The sequence below is a fragment of the Neodiprion lecontei genome, chromosome 3 (genome assembly GCF_021901455.1).
Source record: "Neodiprion lecontei isolate iyNeoLeco1 chromosome 3, iyNeoLeco1.1, whole genome shotgun sequence".
NCBI lineage: Eukaryota > Metazoa > Arthropoda > Insecta > Hymenoptera > Diprionidae > Neodiprion > Neodiprion lecontei.
In genome coordinates this window covers 2022312-2043398 of record NC_060262.1, presented here as the reverse complement: position 1 = coordinate 2043398, position 21087 = coordinate 2022312, and the positions used below count along the sequence as shown (strand labels likewise).

Below are 21087 nucleotides of genomic sequence, written 5' to 3'. Positions count from 1 at the left end.
ATTGAAAATCCAAGATGGCCTTCATACGGTTGGTTCTTAATACGACTTGTTCGTGGAGATGGCTGCGCAGTAACACACCTTAGATGTTCAAATTTGTAAAAGCGTCTCACGTCGCTTTACGTTGTTCGTAATCTCATCGTTGGACAGTGTGAGCATCAAACTGCCCCGATTTTTCAATTAAAATTCAACACATCTATTAAAAATGAGCAAAGCACATCCCCCAGAATTGAAAAAGTAAGTGATAAACTTGCGTGTCAAACCGACGCCGAATAACCGCAGTTCTTTGCCAAGAATTTTTAGGTTACGTTGCTAAATTTAAGGTTAGACTTCACCTACCGGTACATTTATTGCCCATATATACTAATTTTTCATTATATTTTTCAGATACATGGACAAAAAGTTATCCCGTAAGTTCAGAGGATTAAATTAGTATCAAATAATATTGACTTGGTTTGGGATATTCATTTATTTTTTCAACGTTCATTGAACCTAGCTTTGGAAGGTTATAAATATTTGATATTGCCAAATATCATGTTGCGCACGAAACCCTCTTCTAGAAAATTGAGAGGAATGGTATTTGATGTATTTTATTAACGATACTTTCAATTGGCAGTAAAACTGAATGGCGGGAGACACGTGATTGGCATCCTGCGAGGATTTGATCCGTTCATGAACATGGTCATTGACGAAACAGTCGAAGAATGCAAAGACGGAACGAAGAATAACATTGGAATGGTGGTAAGAATTTAAAAAATCTAAAGCAATTGCTTGAGGAAAGATGCAAATCATTTTTTATATCCGCACGAAGTATTGACGACAATATCATTTTTGTTATTTCAGGTCATTCGAGGAAACAGTGTCATAATGCTAGAGGCGTTGGATAGAATATAATTATTAAAAAGAATCGGATGGAAGAATGTATTTAAGAGAAAAAGAAAGAATAAAAACATTTTGTATTTGTAACGCCGTATTTAACATTTAATTTTTCACTTATTTTACAGTGTACACATAGTTGTAAATGATTGAATGATAAGTTAGGAGTGACAATAATTTTGGAGAAAAATCATGAAGACTAAAAGAATTCAAACGTTTATGTTCAAATACAAGTATAAAATAAAACAAAAAAAACAGGATTCCAAGCAGCACAATTTTCTCACATTTCTTAGCTCGGAACAACGAGAAAGTGAACATTCAATACAGCTAAGCTGATTATTAAATATATTGTGCACAAAATATAATCTGGAAAAAAATGGTGCAATGGCATATAATTAATTATGGTAGGCATTTCGCTGTTACATGTATAACTGGATTTTATAAAAATACGAAAATATCGTACAAGGGGTTAGTTTGCCAATTTGAGATTCGTACTGCACAGTACAGAGACATACTGGATTAAATCAATTATTCTTATAATGAGTTATTCAGGTGAAGTGAATAAAAAAAAAATTATACAAATTCTATTTTAAAAATGTCAAAATACATTTGCTATGTTCATAAAATCAATCTTTTTACTGATGTTTTTATTAGACTGAATAATTCCGATTTAATGAAACCGTTTTGGAACTAAAATTTTAATAATACTATCTGCGATGAGCTGAGGATTTTTGCTGTCGTAAGTGCTCATCAGTCTTCGAAGCAGGAACAAAGGTCTGACTTACAAGAATAATAATAGGTATAATCATAAAAATAAATGCGTGCATACTTTATACATTGTATATAAAATAAAGAAGCAAATATAGCTTCCTTTGTCAGAAATACCATAAAATCTTACCCTCACATAGTTTTTAATTAAAATTTGACAATAGTGTGCAGAATACTCGGTAAATACCTTAATTTTTTTTCCTCTTATCTTAAAATTTTACATTTGCAATTATATGAATTCGTTTGAGGATATCCTTGTTTAAGATAATATAGAATCATTCTACACACACCTTATTACTTTCGTAATGTGCGGTAAGCAGTCAAAAAAAAAAAGAAAGGGGAGTACAAAGAAAAGTTTCAATGCAATGCAGAAAATTATATTAGCTAAAGTAATAACTTAGTGTATAATGGCCTACTTATTAGCAACGAAATATAACGAGAGAACTACAGAAAACATACAAATCAATAATGATTTTTTTTCATAAGAATCCAGTGTACCCCTCATCCTTCTGAATTCAGCAAATGTGGTTATCAAGTGTTCTTTTGTTTGAAAATTGTCGGTTACACTTACGGCACTTAATTAATTCAACACAATTATTGTGCATGTGCAATCTGTACTCGCGATTAGTGTGAAATTTCTTGCCGCATCTAACGCACGTTATGAAATTTTGCGGACTCAGATTCATGTGAATACGGAGTTTTCCATCATTTTTAAATACTTTCAGGCAGATCTCACACTGGAATGGTCTCAGCGGTCCAGTTGTTGAATTTTTCAGGCAAGCTGCAGGAGGGCAAATTATCGTTAGATCATTGCTGTTCAAATTCACTCAACTGCTTTTTTCTATAATCAAACAAAGGTACGATTTTTTGAGTTTTTTTTTAAATTTTCTTTTTAAATTTTCTTCTATACATTTAAACTCTGTATTCTACACAATTCACTCGTTATGATACTTACACGACTGTTTGCAGGAACTTTTGCCACAGCTATTGCCATGTTTATCATAATCAGTCTGGCTGTGAAACAAGCTCTTGCATGCGAGGCATTCCACAGTTTCTTTGGGTTCATTAGCTACATGATCATCAAGCAGTGTGGAGCTATCGAAATTTTCTTTGCAAATGGTACATTGAAAATTAGAGTTCGATCTCCTAGTGCTCCTCCTGACAACGATAGGCTTAGTTTCAGTTTCCTTCAAATTGCATACATTCTGGTTTCCCTCTGCATTGTGCACACCGTTTCCTTTAGACTTCGTATGGGCAGGTTTATTTGCAATCTGTTTTTTCCTCTTGTTTGAATCTGAACCATTACGACTACTCTGAAACTTCGTAGTTTCATTCACAGCTGCTGCCTCCTCTATGAGCTCCTCTTTAATTCTCATCAGGATTCCATTTGCCATTGACTCACAATCTGACACCTCAATTTCGGACGATTCATTTCCATTCACTGCCTGTTCCTGTCCTTGCAGAATTTCATGCAATGCTTCTTTTTCCGTCATCTGATGACACGACACCAAGTGTGCCTGAAGATCTGCCTTTACAAGATGAATATGGCAGTATGGGCAGTCCGTAGAGTTGTGTCGCTTTCGTTGATGCGTTTTAAGGTCAGTGCTCGATCTGTAAGACAGATCACACTCTGTACAGTGGAAGGGTCTTTCACCGGTGTGGGACCGAATGTGAATCTCAAGTGCCGATTTGCATATAGATATCTGTCCACAAATCTCGCATCTGCATTCGCCATCATTGTGCTCATTGAGCATATGTTTTTTCATATCGTATCTATTGCTAAATGGTTTTTCACACGTTTTGCAAGTGAATAACATTTCTCCCGTGTGCCCAGCTACGTGCATTTTGAAATACCAATCTGTGCTGAAACCCTTGAAACAATAAGGACATTTGAAAACCTTTGAATTTTTCTCCTCAGATTTCCTACGAGCTTGAGATTTCCTTCTTGTGTTCGTCGCACTTTTTGCTGTCTGTGAATTCTGCTGCTCTACATTCTCTGTTTCATTATTTTGTGCAACAGACCTTGGCGGGCTAGGAGCTATCGGAGCTGGCTGAATGGCCTGCAGTTTTGAGACAGGTACAGGTTTGGGAAGATTGTCCGGTACCAAGCAAAACGCAGGAATACCGTGAGTTTGATGCCGAAGCGAAGGGGCTGACTTCAGGCTGGTGATAGGGACGACTCTGATGGGGGTCAGGTAAGGTTTGAGAGCTGTATTTTGGCTCGAGGTTACGATATTTGCCTGAGAAGCGAACCAATCATTGAGAGACATCGGCTGAACGATGTTGGATTGCGTGACCGAGGAAACTTTAATGTACTGTTGACCAAGCCTTGCGTGTTGAGGTGGAGTGCAAAACACATTTGTTATCTTGGGTTGCTTCACGGCGGGTCCTTCGTTGGTCTCAGAACCCGGTCTTTTGCCGACGATTGTATTCTGTGGTGGGAAAACAATCGGAATAGAGGGCAAAAGTTTTCCAAAGACTTCTCGGGAGTTAGTACTTTGTACAACGCTCGGCTGGTTGCCCGGGGACAGTGTTTTTATTGTGACAATTGGCTGATGCTGGGGAATGGTTTTTGGGATGATGATCAGCTCCTTGTTATTCCTCAGGGACTCCATAGTCTTTTTGTACTCAGTGGCCGGGTCCAAGTGTTCTTTTTTCTTGGTCTTGGCTGCCTCGATCATCTGCAGTTCTCGCTCCCTCATTTTTTCCCTAAGTATCTGAGCACCGTCTGTTTGATTGTGCCTATAGACCTCCTTCCTGATGCAGCTTTTGTGACTCATCCTAGACCTCCGTGTCTTGAATACAACGCCGCAAATGTCGCAAGCACTCATCAAATCGCAACGGTAGAGTTTAATCAACGCTCGTCGACATCGGTCATGATCTATGCTCAATGCATCGCACAGCGGATTTTTGCAATGCTTTTCAACCGGGGCATTGATCTCGTTCTCCTCTATCCCCACAGCTAGCATTGGTAGAACTCCACCCTGGTCAACGTACTGTAGCACGGAAACGTCGCAAACGATATTTTCGCATGGGCCGTGATGACCACATTGTTTTTGCTCAGGCTTGACGACCATCAGGGCTATTTCAGACTTTCCATCCCCCTTAGCAGGTAGCAGCCTAGATTTATCTTTGCTTTCCGTTTCCACTGTCATTACTGATATTTCAGACCCGATGCCTTTGCTCTGCGCCACCTTGCTCGGCCCATTCTTCTTATCAACCGGTAAATGGACATTGTTGTTGGATACATTAGATTTGGGAGTCGTTTGGACTTTCGGAATTGTTTCTATCACAATATTTGGCTGGCTCAGCAGTCGCTTGACTGGTTCGGATTGAAGGACCTGTTGTGGGTGGAAATTGAATATAAGGTAAGGGCACTATTCTTGCTTAAAACAAAATATGAAGTTTTACTGTCAAATGGGAAGTTGATGGTAAAGGTGAGATAGTATTAGTATAGTATATTATAGTATTATTCATTGATAAATGAATGGAGACGTGTATATAATTTAAAAAGTATTGTGTGAAATAGAGCAAATAACAATTATTGTATGTATATTAAATAACTAACCTCAGCAAGTGTCTGTTGCGGCGCAGGCTTGGGACAAAGTTTTGGATAATTTAAAGATATCAATTTCGAGTAAGAAACATGCGACATGTTTTCGGTCGATTGATTAAATATCCTGATCCATTGTCACTTGATAACTTGAAGTCTATTTAGTAATAAACAATTTTATTTATTGATCCGGGGTTCAGGTTTTCGAAGATTGATAAATAAATAACGATGTCAGTGGTATTAGGTCTACATTTAAAAATTTGATAACGAATGTGTATCGTTTGTTTTAACGCGAGAATGAAAAACTATAAGATCTGGTTTATCCAGGCAGACAGAAATATCGTGTCAGGCTCAAAAGTTGGAGCTGATAGGTTATAGATTATAAACACACAAGTACGAATACGAACGTTCGCAATATTCGAAAGCGCGTATTCGGCAGATGATTAAATGTTTAATACTTGAATATCAATTAGAGAATGATGATCGTGCAGCAGCAGCAACAATAAGAATTACATCAAGGGAGAATAGTGGCGAAACGAACAGCCATGTTTTTTGGATAATGATAATACGGTGAATGAGAAAAAAACAGAGTTGGCTACAAAAATGGAAAAAACAACGCCGTCGTCGCCGTCATCGCTAACGACGACGATGATGATGATGATGACGATGGCGTGAAATGAAAATACCGCTGAACCCCGCGTTGTCATGCGCTAATTAATTATTGTTTTCAATTAAAAAAAATATACAATATCACCCGCACTGTACTAAGATTCAAGTACAGTAATAACAAAAAGTTCAACCGAGAGTCGGTACAGTTACTTTGCCCTCACTGTTTGATACAAAAACTTTTAACACCGTAACGCGTTGTTCACCGAGACTCGCTACCCCAAACCATTTTTGCACTATAAAAATTTCTATCTGACTTCTTTATAGGCCAAATGGCGGGGGGAGGGGGGGGCACATGGTATACCTAATATGTACGCAAGCATGTATGCATGTGTATTCTTACTGAGTGAGCCTTGGTATGCGCTTGCGTGAAATGTAGTATTCATTGATAATTATGGTGATAATTATACATAAGGATTGATTCTATTGAATTTGGTAATACGCGATTGATTCTACATATAAATGTATACGTATATTGCATTTACATCGTGCCGACGCTGGCGTAGCGGGATGATAGTTTTGCCACTTACTTTTTGCAAATTTGCAAGTGTGTAAGCGCTCATTGTACTTCCCGAGTTTGTTAACAGATGGCGCAACTTTCGATAGTTTGCCGGATCTTTGGCAAATCAACGCATATTACCGGTGAAGCTAGTCTAACTCGCAATTCCTACAATCATTGACAAATGAATTCTACACGAACGTTTCGCGCGTCGGCGTTTATTTTCGAATAGCGTGATGAAAATTACGCGGTTTGGCTACTAGACTTTAACGTCAGATGATTAATGAATGAGATACGAGATATCGAAATTGTAAAATTCAACTGGTGATATTGAAAGAGAATTTAATACCTCTCGCTTTTATCGTTACAAAGAGATTTTTTCTGTCTGCTTATTTTTGGTACTTGCGTAGATATAATGTTCGCAGACCTTTGTATAACGCGAATATACATAATTAAAACAACAATTATATGGTATTCTAGATTGACATCGGATTAGGAATAGATTTTGTGTCTCAGCACATTCGTCTGTATACAAGTCTGAGATTATTCAGTCCAATTATACTTATAGGTACATTATTCGGAGGTAAGGATAGGTAAGGGATTGATTTGCAGCATTTTAGAGATGATATAGTTTGAAAATCTGGAGGATAATTTATTGATAAAATTACATTTGAATGTTACAAAGAGTATCGCACTCTACATATAGTTTACGAGTTCACTGGGTATTCGGTGAAGAACGTACATGATATATTATGCGCATAATATGGAGAATTGTAATGGCTTTATGAATTATATTGTGTTTTGGAAAGTTCTGAAATAAATTCTTACCTGCCCTGTTCCGACCTAATTTTGCAAGATAAATCGATTGGGAGCAGTCCCAATATGCTGCGATCGACGCATCCAAAGTTACAGCAGAAAAACGAAGAATTTCCTTCGCCGTTTCACTCCTGTTGATCCCACGCTCTTTTCGCTGCGTTTTCTGAGTTCCTGGGGGTCCAATTGCTCAGGAAAGGGTCATTTAAATCGAATCTAAGACCAAAAATTTTTGCCTCAAAAAATGAAGAAAAAGTAAGGCTAACCCCTTTGTATTTTTGGCGAAAATTTTCGCGATTTTGAGAAGTGCTGCAATAAATTCTTTCTGGCACTATTCCGACGTAATTTTGCGAGAGAAATCGATTGGGCGCAGTCCCAATACGCTGCAATCAACTGATCAGAAGTTAGAGCCGAAAAACGAGAACCTGCGTTTTCGACATTTTTCAGCAGGTCCTTTTTCCTTCGTAATTTCTCTCCTGTTGATCCCACGCCTTTTTCGCTGCGTTTTCTGAGTTCCTGGGGGTCCAATTAGTCAGGGGAGGGTCATTCAAATCGAATCTGAGACCAAAAGTTTTTTGCCCGAAAAAAAAGTAAGGCTAACCCCTTTGTATTTTTGGCGAAAATTTTCGCGATTCTGAAAAGTGCTGAAATGAATTCTTTCTGGCACCATTCCGACGTAGTTTTGCGAGAGAAATCGATTGGGCGCGGTCCCAATACGCTGCGATCAACTGATCAAAAGTTAGAGCCGAAAAACGAGAACCTACGTTTTCGACATTTTTCGACAGGTCCTTTTTCCTTCGTAATTTCTCTCCTGTTGATCCCACGCCTTTTTCGCTGCGTTTTCTGGGTTCCTGGGGGTCCAATTAGTCAGGAGGGGGTCATTCGAATCGAATCTGAGACCAAAAGTTTTTTGCTCGAAAAAAAAGTAAGGCTAACCCCTTTGTATTTTTGGCGAAAATTTTGGCGATTCTGAAAAGTGCTGGAATAAATTCTTTCTGGCGCTATTCCGACGTAATTTTGCGAGAGAAATCGATTGGGCGCAGTCCCAATACGCTGCAATCAACTGATCAAAAGTTGGAGCCGAAAAACGCGAACCTGCGTTTTCGACATTTTTCAGCAGGTCCTTTTTCCTTCGTAATTTCTCTCCTGTTGAAGCAGCGCCTTTTTTGCTGCGTTTTCTGAGTTCCTGGGGGTCCAATTAGTCTGGAGAGGGTCATTCAAATCGAATCTGAGACCAAAAGTTTTTTGCCCGAAAAAAAAGTAAGGCTAACCCCTTTGTATTTTTGGCGAAAATTTTCGCGATTCTGAAAAGTGCTGGGATAAATTCTTTCTGGCACTATTCCGACGTAATTTTGCGAGAGAAATCGATTGGGCGCGGTCCCAATACGCTGCGATCAACTGATGAAAAGTTAGAGCCGAAAAACGAGAACCTACGTTTTCGACATTTTTCAACAGGTCCTTTTTCCTTCGTAATTTCTCTCCTGTTGATCCCACGCCTTTTTCGCTGCGTTTTCTGGGTTCCTGGGGGTCCAATTAGTCAGAAGGGGGTCATTCAAATCGAATCTGAGACCAAAAGTTTTTTGCCCGAAAAAAAGTAAGGCTAACCCCTTTGTATTTTTGGCGAAAATTTTCGCGATTCTGAAAAGTGCTGGGATGAATTCTTTCTGGCACTATTCCGACGTAATTTTGCGAGAGAAATCGATTGGGCGCGGTCCCAATACGCTGCGATCAACTGATCAAAAGTTAGAGCCGAAAAACGAGAACCTGCGTTTTCGACATTTTTCAGCAGGTCCTTTTTCCTTCGTAATTTCACTCCTGTTGATCCCACGCCTTTTTCGCTGCGTTTTCTGAGTTCCCGGGGGTCCAATAAGTCAGGAAAGGGTCATTCAAATCGAATCTGAGACCAAAAGTTTTTTGCCCGAAAAAAAAGTAAGGCTAACCCCTTTGTATTTTTGGCGAAAATTTTCGCGATTCTGAAAAGTGCTGGAATGAATTCTTTCTGGCACCATTCCGACGTAGTTTTGCGAGAGAAATCGATTGGGCGCGGTCCCAATATGCTGCGATCAACTGATCAAAAGTTAGAGCCGAAAAACGAGAACCTACGTTTTCGACATTTTTCAACAGGTCCTTTTTCCTTCGTAATTTCTCTCCTGTTGATCCCACGCCTTTTTCGCTGCGCTTTCTGGGTTCCTGGGGGTCCAATTAGTCAGGAGGGGGTCATTCAAATCGAATCTGAGACCAAAAGTTTTTTGCCCGAAAAAAAAGAGAGGCTAACCCCTTTGTATTTTTGGCGAAAATTTTCGCGATTCTGAAAAGTGCTGGAATAAATTGTTTCCGGCACTATTCCGACGTAATTTTGCGTGAGAAATCGTTTGGGCGCAGTCCCAATACGCTGCGATCCACTGATCAAAAGTTAGAGCCGAAAAACGAGAACCTGCGTTTTCGACATTTTTCAGCAGGTCCTTTTTCCTTCGTAATTTCTCTCCTGTTGAAGCAGCGCCTTTTTTGCTGCGTTTTCTGAGTTCCTGGGGGTCCAATTAGTCTGGAGAGGGTCATTCAAATCGAATCTGAGACCAAAAGTTTTTTGCCCGAAAAAAAAGTAAGGCTAACCCCTTTGTATTTTTGGCGAAAATTTTCGCGATTCTGAAAAGTGCTGGGATAAATTCTTTCTGGCACTATTCCGACGTAATTTTGCGGGAGAAATCGATTGGGCGCGGTCCCAATACGCTGCGATCAACTGATGAAAAGTTAGAGCCGAAAAACGAGAACCTACGTTTTCGACATTTTTCAACAGGTCCTTTTTCCTTCGTAATTTCTCTCCTGTTGATCCCACGCCTTTTTCGCTGCGTTTTCTGGGTTCCTGGGGGTCCAATTAGTCAGGAGGGGGTCATTCAAATCGAATCTGAGACCAAAAGTTTTTTGCCCGAAAAAAAAGTAAGGCTAACCCCTTTGTATTTTTGGCGAAAATTTTCGCGATTCTGAAAAGTGCTGGGATAAATTCTTTCTGGCACTATTCCGACGTAATTTTGCGAGAGAAATCGATTGGGCGCGGTCCCAATACGCTGCGATCAACTGATCAAAAGTAAGAGCCGAAAAACGAGAACCTACGTTTTCGACATTTTTCAACAGGTCCTTTTTCCTTCGTAATTTTTCTCCTGTTGATCCAGCGCCTTTTTCGCTGCGTTTTCTGAGTTCCTGGGGGTCCAATTAGTCAGGAGAGGGTCATACAAATCGAATCTGGGACCAAAAGTTTTTGCCCGAAAAAAAAGTAAGGCTAACCCCTTTGTATTTTTGGAGAAAATTTTCGCGATTCTGAAAAGTGCTGGAATAAATTCTTTCTGGCACTATTCCGACGTAATTTTGCGAGGAAAATCGATTGGGCGCAGTCCCAATACGCTGCGATCAACGCATCAAAAGTTAGAGCCGAAAAACGAGAACCTGTGTTTTCGACATTTTTCAGCAGGTGCTTTTTCGTTCGTCATTTCTCTCCTGTTGATCCCACGCCTTTTTCGCTGCGTTTTCTGGGTTCCTGGGGGTCCAATTAGTCAGGGGAGGAACATTCAAATCGAATCTGAGACCAAAAGTTTTTTGCCCGAAAAAAAAGTAAGGCTAACCCCTTTGTATTTTTGGCGAAAATTTTCGCAGTTCTGAAAAGGGCTGGGATAAATTCTTTCTGGCACTATTCCGACGTAATTTTGCGAGAGAAATCGATTGGGCGCAGTCCCAATGCGCTGCGATCAACGCATCAAAAGTTAGAGCCGAAAAACGAGAACCTGTGTTTTCGACATTTTTCAGCAGGTGCTTTTTCGTTCGTCATTTCTCTCCTGTTGATCCCACGCTCATTTCGCTGCGTTTTCTGAGTTCCTGGGGGTCCAATTAGTCAGGAGAGGGTCATTCAAATCGAATCTGAGGCCAAAAGTTTTTTGCCCGAAAAAAAAGTAAGGCTAACCCCTTTGTATTTTTGGTGAAAATTTTCGCAATTCTGAAAAGTGCTGGGATAAATTCTTTCTGGCACTATTCCGACGTAATTTTGCGAGAGAAATCGATTGGGCGCAGTCCCAATACGCTGCGATCAACTGATCAAAAGTTAGAGCCGAAAAACGAGAACCTGCGTTTTCGACATTTTTCAACAGGTCCTTTTTCCTTCGTAATTTCTCTCCTGTTGAAGCAGCGCCTTTTTTGCTGCGTTTTCTGAGTTCCTGGGGGTCCAATTAGTCTGGAGAGGGTCATTCAAATCGAATCAGAGACCAAAAGTTTTTTGCCCGAAAAAAAAGTAAGGCTAACCCCTTTGTATTTTTGGCGAAAATTTTCGCGATTCTGAAAAGTGCTGGAATAAATTCTTTCTGGCACTATTCCGACGTAATTTTGCGAGAGAAATCAATTGTGCGCGGTCCCAATACGCTGCGATCAACTGATCAAAAGTTAGAGCCGAAAAACGAGAACCTGCGTTTTCGACATTTTTCAGCAGGTCCTTTTTCCTTCGTAATTTCTCTCCTGTTGATCCCACGCCTTTTTCGCTGCGTTTTCTGAGTTCCCGGGGGTCCAATAAATCAGGAGAGGGTCATTCAAATCGAATCTGAGACCAAAAGTTTTTTGCCCGAAAAAAAAGTAAGGCTAACCCCTTTGTATTTTTGGCGAAAATTTTCGCGATTCTGAAAAGTGCTGGAATAAATTCTTTCTGGCACTATTCCGACGTAATTTTGCGAGAGAAATCGATTGGGCGCAGTCCCAATACGCTGCGATCGACTGATCAAAAGTTAGAGCCGAAAAACGAGAACCTGTGTTTTCGACATTTTTCAGCAGGTGCTTTTTCGTTCGTCATTTCTCTCCTGTTGATCCCACGCTCTTTTCGCTGCGTTTTCTGAGTTCCTGGGGGTCCAATTAGTCAGGAGAGGGTCATTCAAATCGAATCTGAGACCAAAAGTTTTTTGCCCGAAAAAAAAGTAAGGCTAACCCCTTTGTATTTTTGGCGAAAATTTTCGCAATTCTGAAAAGTGCTGGGATAAATTCTTTCTGGCACTATTCCGACGTAATTTTGCGAGAGAAATCGATTGGGCGCAGTCCCAATACGCTGCGATCAACTGATCAAAAGTTAGAGCCGAAAAACGAGAACCTGCGTTTTCGACATTTTTCAGCAGGTCCTTTTTCCTTCGTAATTTCTCTCCTGTTGAAGCAGCGCCTTTTTTGCTGCGTTTTCTGAGTTCCTGGGGGTCCAATTAGTCTGGAGAGGGTCATTCAAATCGAATCTGAGACCAAAAGTTTTTTGCCCGAAAAAAAAGTAAGGCTAACCCCTTTGTATTTTTGGCGAAAATTTTCGCGATTCTGAAAAGTGCTGGAATAAATTCTTTCGGGCACTATTCCGACGTAATTTTGCGTGAGAAATCGTTTGGGCGCAGTCCCAATACGCTGCGATCAACTGATCAAAAGTTAGAGCCGAAAAACGAGAACCTGCGTTTTCGACATTTTTCAGCAGGTCTTTTTTCCTTCGTAATTTCTCTCCTGTTGATCCAGCGCCTTTTTCGCTGCGTTTTCTGAGTTCCTGGGGGTCCAATTAGTCAGGAGAGGGTCATACAAATCGAATCTGGGACCAAAAGTTTTTGCCCGAAAAAAAAGTAAGGCTAGCCCCTTTGTATTTTTGGAGAAAATTTTCGCGATTCTGAAAAGTGCTGGAATAAATTCTTTCTGGCACTATTCCGACGTAATTTTGCGAGGAAAATCGATTGGGCGCAGTCCCAATACGCTGCGATCAACGCATCAAAAGTTAGAGCCGAAAAACGAGAACCTGTGTTTTCGACATTTTTCAGCAGGTGCTTTTTCGTTCGTCATTTCTCTCCTGTTGATCCCACGCTCGTTTCGCTGCGTTTTCTGAGTTCCTGGGGGTCCAATTAGTCAGGAGAGGGTCATTCAAATCGAATCTGAGGCCAAAAGTTTTTTGCCCGAAAAAAAAGTAAGGCTAACCCCTTTGTATTTTTGGCGAAAATTTTCGCAATTCTGAAAAGTGCTGGGATAAATTCTTTCTGGCACTATTCCGACGTAATTTTGCGAGAGAAAACGATTGGGCGCAGTCCCAATACGCTGCGATCAACTGATCAAAAGTTAGAGCCGAAAAACGAGAACCTGCGTTTTCGACATTTTTCAACAGGTCCTTTTTCCTTCGTAATTTCTCTCCTGTTGAAGCAGCGCCTTTTTTGCTGCATTTTCTGAGTTCCTGGGGGTCCAATTAGTCTGGAGGGGGTCATTCAAATCGAATCTGAGACCAAAAGTTTTTTGCCCGAAAAAAAAGTAAGGCTAACCCCTTTGTATTTTTGGCGAAAATTTTCGCGATTCTGAAAAGTGCTGGAATAAATTCTTTCGGGCACTATTCCGACGTAATTTTGCGTGAGAAATCGTTTGGGCGCAGTCCCAATACGCTGCGATCAACTGATCAAAAGTTAGAGCCGAAAAACGAGAACCTGCGTTTTCGACATTTTTCAGCAGGTCCTTTTTCCTTCGTAATTTCTCTCCTGTTGAAGCAGCGCCTTTTTTGCTGCGTTTTCTGAGTTCCTGGGGGTCCAATTAGTCTGGAGAGGGTCATTCAAATCGAATCTGAGACCAAAAGTTTTTTGCCCGAAAAAAAAGTAAGGCTAACCCCTTTGTATTTTTGGCGAAAATTTTCGCAATTCTGAAAAGTGCTGGGATAAATTCTTTCTGGCACTATTCCGACGTAATTTTGCGAGAGAAATCGATTGGGCGCAGTCCCAATACGCTGCGATCAACTGATCAAAAGTTAGAGCCGAAAAACGAGAACCTGCGTTTTCGACATTTTTCAGCAGGTCCTTTTTCCTTCGTAATTTCTCTCCTGTTGAAGCAGCGCCTTTTTTGCTGCGTTTTCTGAGTTCCTGGGGGTCCAATTAGTCTGGAGAGGGTCATTCAAATCGAATCTGAGACCAAAAGTTTTTTGCCCGAAAAAAAAGTAAGGCTAACCCCTTTGTATTTTTGGCGAAAATTTTCGCGATTCTGAAAAGTGCTGGAATAAATTCTTTCGGGCACTATTCCGACGTAATTTTGCGTGAGAAATCGTTTGGGCGCAGTCCCAATACGCTGCGATCAACTGATCAAAAGTTAGAGCCGAAAAACGAGAACCTGCGTTTTCGACATTTTTCAGCAGGTCTTTTTTCCTTCGTAATTTCTCTCCTGTTGATCCAGCGCCTTTTTCGCTGCGTTTTCTGAGTTCCTGGGGGTCCAATTAGTCAGGAGAGGGTCATACAAATCGAATCTGGGACCAAAAGTTTTTGCCCGAAAAAAAAGTAAGGCTAGCCCCTTTGTATTTTTGGAGAAAATTTTCGCGATTCTGAAAAGTGCTGGAATAAATTCTTTCTGGCACTATTCCGACGTAATTTTGCGAGGAAAATCGATTGGGCGCAGTCCCAATACGCTGCGATCAACGCATCAAAAGTTAGAGCCGAAAAACGAGAACCTGTGTTTTCGACATTTTTCAGCAGGTGCTTTTTCGTTCGTCATTTCTCTCCTGTTGATCCCACGCTCGTTTCGCTGCGTTTTCTGAGTTCCTGGGGGTCCAATTAGTCAGGAGAGGGTCATTCAAATCGAATCTGAGGCCAAAAGTTTTTTGCCCGAAAAAAAAGTAAGGCTAACCCCTTTGTATTTTTGGCGAAAATTTTCGCAATTCTGAAAAGTGCTGGGATAAATTCTTTCTGGCACTATTCCGACGTAATTTTGCGAGAGAAAACGATTGGGCGCAGTCCCAATACGCTGCGATCAACTGATCAAAAGTTAGAGCCGAAAAACGAGAACCTGCGTTTTCGACATTTTTCAACAGGTCCTTTTTCCTTCGTAATTTCTCTCCTGTTGAAGCAGCGCCTTTTTTGCTGCATTTTCTGAGTTCCTGGGGGTCCAATTAGTCTGGAGGGGGTCATTCAAATCGAATCTGAGACCAAAAGTTTTTTGCCCGAAAAAAAAGTAAGGCTAACCCCTTTGTATTTTTGGCGAAAATTTTCGCGATTCTGAAAAGTGCTGGAATAAATTCTTTCGGGCACTATTCCGACGTAATTTTGCGTGAGAAATCGTTTGGGCGCAGTCCCAATACGCTGCGATCAACTGATCAAAAGTTAGAGCCGAAAAACGAGAACCTGCGTTTTCGACATTTTTCAGCAGGTCCTTTTTCCTTCGTAATTTCTCTCCTGTTGAAGCAGCGCCTTTTTTGCTGCGTTTTCTGAGTTCCTGGGGGTCCAATTAGTCTGGAGAGGGTCATTCAAATCGAATCTGAGACCAAAAGTTTTTTGCCCGAAAAAAAAGTAAGGCTAACCCCTTTGTATTTTTGGCGAAAATTTTCGCGATTCTGAAAAGTGCTGGAATAAATTCTTTCTGGCACTATTCCGACGTAATTTTGTGAGAGAAATCGATTGGGCGCAGTCCCAATACGCTGCAATCAACTGATCAAAAGTTAGAGCCGAAAAACGAGAACCTACGTTTTCGACATTTTTCAACAGGTCCTTTTACCTTCGTAATTTCTCTCCTGTTGATCCCACGCCTTTTTCGCTGCGTTTTCTGGGTTCCTGGGGGTCCAATTAGTCAGGAGGGGGTCATTCAAATCGAATCTGAGACCAAAAGTTTTTTGCCTGAAAAAAAAGTAAGGCTAACCCCTTTGTATTTTTGGCGAAAATTTTCGCGATTCTGAAAAGTGCTGGAATAAATTCTTTCTGGCACTATTCCGACGTAATTTTGCGAGAGAAATCGATTGGGCGCAGTCCCAATACGCTGCGATCGACTGATCAAAAGTTAGAGCCGAAAAACGAGAACCTGCGTTTTCGACATTTTTCAGCAGGTCTTTTTTCCTTCGTAATTTCTCTCCTGTTGATCCAGCGCCTTTTTCGCTGCGTTTTCTGAGTTCCTGGGGGTCCAATTAGTCAGGAGAGGGTCATACAAATCGAATCTGGGACCAATAGTTTTTGCCCGAAAAAAAAGTAAGGCTAACCCCTTTGTATTTTTGGAGAAAATTTTCGCGATTCTGAAAAGTGCTGGAATAAATTCTTTCTGGCACTATTCCGACGTAATTTTGCGAGGAAAATCGATTGGGCGCAGTCCCAATACGCTGCGATCAACGCATCAAAAGTTAGAGCCGAAAAACGAGAACCTGTGTTTTCGACATTTTTCAGCAGGTGCTTTTTCGTTCGTCATTTCTCTCCTGTTGATCCCACGCTCTTTTCGCTGCGTTTTCTGAGTTCCTGGGGGTCCAATTAGTCAGGAGAGGGTCATTCAAATCGAATCTGAGGCCAAAAGTTTTTTGCCCGAAAAAAAAGTAAGGCTAACCCCTTTGTATTTTTGGCGAAAATTTCCGCGATTCTGAAAAGTGCTGGAATAAATTCTTTCGGGCACTATTCCGACGTAATTTTGCGTGAGAAATCGTTTGGGCGCAGTCCCAATACGCTGCGATCAACTGATCAAAAGTTAGGGCCGAAAAACGAGAACCTGCGTTTTCGACATTTTTCAGCAGGTCCTTTTTCCTTCGTAATTTCTCTCCTGTTGAAGCAGCGCCTTTTTTGCTGCGTTTTCTGAGTTCCTGGGGGTCCAATTAGTCTGGAGAGGGTCATTCAAATCGAATCTGAGACCAAAAGTTTTTTGCCCGAAAAAAAAGTAAGGCTAACCCCTTTGTATTTTTGGCGAAAATTTTCGCGATTCTGAAAAGTGCTGGAATAAATTCTTTCTGGCACTATTCCGACGTAATTTTGTGAGAGAAATCGATTGGGCGCAGTCCCAATACGCTGCGATCAACTGATCAAAAGTTAGAGCCGAAAAACGAGAACCTACGTTTTCGACATTTTTCAACAGGTCCTTTTTCCTTCGTAATTTCTCTCCTGTTGATCCCACGCCTTTTTCGCTGCGTTTTCTGGGTTCCTGGGGATCCAATTAGTCAGGAGGGGGTCATTCAAATCGAATCTGAGACCAAAAGTTTTTTGCCCGAAAAAAAAGTAAGGCTAACCCCTTTGTATTTTTGGCGAAAATTTTCGCGATTCTGAAAAGTGCTGGGATAAATTCTTTCTGGCACTATTCCGACGTAATTTTGCGAGAGAAATCGATTGGGCGCGGTCCCAATACGTTGCGATCAACTGATCAAAAGTTAGAGCCGAAAAACGAGAACCTGCGTTTTCGACATTTTTCAGCGGGTCCTTTTTCCTTCGTAATTTCTCTCCTGTTGAAGCAGCGCCTTTTTTGCTGCGTTTTCTGAGTTCCTGGGGGTCCAATTAGTCTGGAGAGGGTCATTCAAATCGAATCTGAGACCAAAAGTTTTTTGCCCGAAAAAAAAGTAAGGTTAACCCCTTTGTATTTTTGGCGAAACTTTTCGCAATTCTGAAAAGTGCTGGGATAAATTCTTTCTGGCACTATTCCGACGTAATTTTGTGAGAGAAATCGATTGGGCGCAGTCCCAATACGCTGCAATCAACTGATCAAAAGTTAGAGCCGAAAAACGAGAACCTACGTTTTCGACATTTTTCAACAGGTCCTTTTTCCTTCGTAATTTCTCTCCTGTTGATCCCACGCCTTTTTCGCTGCGTTTTCTGGGTTCCTGGGGATCCAATTAGTCAGGAGGGGGTCATTCAAATCGAATCTGAGACCAAAAGTTTTTTGCCCGAAAAAAAAGTAAGGCTAACCCCTTTGTATTTTTGGCGAAACTTTTCGCAATTCTGAAAAGTGCTGGGATAAATTCTTTCTGGCACTATTCCGACGTAATTTTGTGAGAGAAATCGATTGGGCGCAGTCCCAATACGCTGCGATCAACTGATCAAAAGTTAGAGCCGAAAAACGAGAACCTGCGTTTTCGACATTTTTCAACAGGTCCTTTTTCCTTCGTAATTTCTCTCCTGTTGAAGCAGCGCCTTTTTTGCTGCGTTTTCTGAGTTCCTGGGGGTCCAATTAGTCTGGAGAGGGTCATTCAAATCGAATCAGAGACCAAAAGTTTTTTGCCCGAAAAAAAAGTAAGGCTAACCCCTTTGTATTTTTGGCGAAAATTTTCGCGATTCTGAAAAGTGCTGGAATAAATTCTTTCTGGCACTATTCCGACGTAATTTTGCGAGAGAAATCAATTGTGCGCGGTCCCAATACGCTGCGATCAACTGATCAAAAGTTAGAGCCGAAAAACGAGAACCTGCGTTTTCGACATTTTTCAGCAGGTCCTTTTTCCTTCGTAATTTCTCTCCTGTTGATCCCACGCCTTTTTCGCTGCGTTTTCTGAGTTCCCGGGGGTCCAATAAATCAGAAGAGGGTCATTCAAATCGAATCTGAGATCAAAAGTTTTTTGCCCGAAAAAAAAGTAAGGCTAACCCCTTTGTATTTTTGGCGAAAATTTTCGCGATTCTGAAAAGTGCTGGAATAAATTCTTTCTGGCACTATTCCGACGTAATTTTGCGAGAGAAATCGATTGGGCGCAGTCCCAATACGCTGCGATCGACTGATCAAAAGTTAGAGCCGAAAAACGAGAACCTGTGTTTTCGACATTTTTCAGCAGGTGCTTTTTCGTTCGTCATTTCTCTCCTGTTGATCCCACGCTCTTTTCGCTGCGTTTTCTGAGTTCCTGGGGGTCCAATTAGTCAGGAGAGGGTCATTCAAATCGAATCTGAGACCAAAAGTTTTTTGCCCGAAAAAAAAGTAAGGCTAACCCCTTTGTATTTTTGGCGAAAATTTTCGCAATTCTGAAAAGTGCTGGGATAAATTCTTTCTGGCACTATTCCGACGTAATTTTGCGAGAGAAATCGAATGGGCGCAGTCCCAATACGCTGCGATCAACTGATCAAAAGTTAGAGCCGAAAAACGAGAACCTGCGTTTTCGACATTTTTCAGCAGGTCCTTTTTCCTTCGTAATTTCTCTCCTGTTGAAGCAGCGCCTTTTTTGCTGCGTTTTCTGAGTTCCTGGGGGTCCAATTAGTCTGGAGAGGGTCATTCAAATCGAATCTGAGACCAAAAGTTTTTTGCCCGAAAAAAAAGTAAGGCTAACCCCTTTGTATTTTTGGCGAAAATTTTCGCGATTCTGAAAAGTGCTGGAATAAATTCTTTCGGGCACTATTCCGACGTAATTTTGCGTGAGAAATCGTTTGGGCGCAGTCCCAATACGCTGCGATCAACTGATCAAAAGTTAGAGCCGAAAAACGAGAACCTGCGTTTTCGACATTTTTCAGCAGGTCTTTTTTCCTTCGTAATTTCTCTCCTGTTGATCCAGCGCCTTTTTCGCTGCGTTTTCTGAGTTCCTGGGGGTCCAATTAGTCAGGAGAGGGTCATACAAATCGAATCTGGGACCAAAAGTTTTTGCCCGAAAAAAAAGTAAGGCTAGCCCCTTTGTATTTTTGGAGAAAATTTTCGCGATTCTGAAAAGTGCTGGGATAAATTCTTTCTGGCACTATTCCGACGTAATTTTGCGAGAGAAATCGATTGGGCGCAGTCCCAATACGCTGCGATCAACTGATCAAAAGTTAGAGCCGAAAAACGAGAACCTGCGTTTTCGACATTTTTCAGCAGGTCCTTTTTCCTTCGTAATTTCTCTCCTGTTGAAGCAGCGCCTTTTTCGCTGCGTTTTCTGAGTTCCCGGGGGTCCAATTAGTCAGGAGAGGGTCATTCAAATCGAATCTGAGACCAAAAGTTTTTTGCCCGAAAAAAAAGTAAGGCTAACCCCTTTGTATTTTTGGCGAAAATTTTCGCGATTCTGAAAAGTGCTGGGATAAATTCTTTCTGGCAATATTCCGACGTAATTTTGCGAGAGAAATCGATTGGGCGCGGTCCCAATACGCTGCGATCAACTGATCAAAAGTTAGAGTTGAAAAACGAGAACCTGCGTTTTCGACATTTTTCAGCAGGTCCTTTTTCCTTCGTAATTTCTCTCCTGTTGAAGCAGCGCCTTTTTCGCTGCGTTTCCTGAGTTCCCGGGGGTCCAATAAATCAGGAGAGGGTCATTCAGATCGAATCTGAGACCAAAAGTTTTTTGCCTGAAAAAAAAGTAAGGCTAACCCCTTTGTATTTTTGGCGAAAATTTTCGCGATTCTGAAAAGTGCTGGAATAAATTCTTTCTGGCACTATTCCGACGTAATTTTGCGAGAGAAATCGATTGGGCGCAGTCCCAATACGCTGCAACCAACTGATCAAAAGTTAGAGCCGAAAAACGAGAACCTACGTTTTCGACATTTTTCAACAGGTCCTTTTTCCTTCGTAATTTCTCTCCTGTTGATCCCACGCCTTTTTCGCTGCGTTTTCTGGGTTCCTGGGGATCCAATTAGTCAGGAGGGGGTCATTCAAATCGAATCTGAGACCAAAAGTTTTTTGCCCGAAAAAAAAGTAAGGCTAACCCCTTTGTATTTTTGGCGAAAATTTTCGCGATTCTGAAAAGTGCTGGGATAAATTCTTTCTGGCACTATTCCGACGTAATTTTGCGAGAGAAATCGATTGGGCGCGGTCCCAATACGCTGCGATCAACTGATCAAAAGTTAGAGCCGAAAAACGAGAACCTGCGTTTTCGACATTTTTCAGCAGGTCCTTTTTCCTTCGTAATTTCTCTCCTGTTGATCCCACGCCTTTTTCGCTGCGTTTTCTGGGTTCCTGGGGGTCTAATTAGTCAGGAGGGGGTCATTCAAATCGAATCTGAGACCAAAAGTTTTTTGCTCGAAAAAAAAGTAAGGCTAACCCCTTTGTATTTTTGGCGAAAATTTTCGCGATTCTGAAAAGTGCTGGAATAAATTCTTTCTGGCAATATTCCGACGTAATTTTGCGAGAGAAATCGGTTGGGCGCAGTCCCAATACGCTGCAATCAACTGATCAAAAGTTAGAGCCGAAAAACGAGAACCTGCGTTTTCGACATTTTTCAGCAGGTCCTTTTTTCTTCGTATGTTCTGTCCTGTTGATCCCACGCCTTTTTCGCTGCGTTTTCTGAGTTCCCGGG

General features: G+C 41.2%; 2 protein-coding genes across 6 annotated transcripts; one reads left to right on the top strand and one right to left on the bottom strand.

The window, feature by feature from the left end:
- Nucleotide 1: 1 nt before the first annotated feature.
- On the top strand, nt 2–963 carry LOC107222266 (probable small nuclear ribonucleoprotein G). The gene is made up of 4 exons (XM_015661543.2): nt 2–234; nt 385–407; nt 614–738; nt 841–963. The coding sequence occupies exons 1-4, from the start codon at nt 203–205 to the stop codon at nt 889–891; spliced, it is 231 nt and encodes a 76-aa protein (XP_015517029.1). The 5' UTR covers nt 2–202; the 3' UTR covers nt 892–963.
- An 11-nt stretch (nt 964–974) lies between these two features.
- Nucleotides 975–6147, bottom strand: LOC107222274 (zinc finger protein 60). Of its 5 annotated transcripts, none has more exons than XM_046733263.1 (4): nt 5653–6146; nt 5210–5351; nt 2597–4982; nt 975–2422 (listed from the first exon to the last, which is right to left on the bottom strand). In XM_046733263.1, exons 2-4 carry the CDS (start codon nt 5294–5296, stop codon nt 2157–2159), a joined length of 2739 nt encoding a protein of 912 aa, XP_046589219.1. In that variant the 5' UTR covers nt 5297–5351; nt 5653–6146; the 3' UTR covers nt 975–2156. The 5 variants fall into 5 exon arrangements, with proteins under 5 accessions (XP_046589219.1, XP_046589220.1, XP_046589221.1 ...); XM_046733264.1 differs by having other exon boundaries at nt 5881–6146; XM_046733265.1 differs by having other exon boundaries at nt 5941–6146.
- Nucleotides 6148–21087: the final 14940 nt, after the last annotated feature.

What these genes read in the sequence shown, in the direction of transcription:
- LOC107222274 (XM_046733263.1), bottom strand. Translation starts at nt 5,296, where the DNA reads ATGTCGCATGTTTCTTACTCGAAATTGATATCTTTAAATTATCCAAAA. An exon ending in CGCAACAGACACTTGCTGAG is followed by an intron (nt 4,983 to 5,209) that starts GTTAGTTATTTA and finishes CACCCACAACAG; the next exon opens with GTCCTTCAATCCGAACCAGT. An exon ending in AAGTTCCTGCAAACAGTCGT is followed by an intron (nt 2,423 to 2,596) that starts GTAAGTATCATA and finishes GCCCTCCTGCAG; the next exon opens with CTTGCCTGAAAAATTCAACA.
- LOC107222266 (XM_015661543.2), top strand. Translation starts at nt 203, where the DNA reads ATGAGCAAAGCACATCCCCCAGAATTGAAAAA. An exon ending in CATGGACAAAAAGTTATCCC is followed by an intron (nt 408 to 613) that starts GTAAGTTCAGAG and finishes TTCAATTGGCAG; the next exon opens with TAAAACTGAATGGCGGGAGA. An exon ending in AGAATAACATTGGAATGGTG is followed by an intron (nt 739 to 840) that starts GTAAGAATTTAA and finishes TTGTTATTTCAG; the next exon opens with GTCATTCGAGGAAACAGTGT.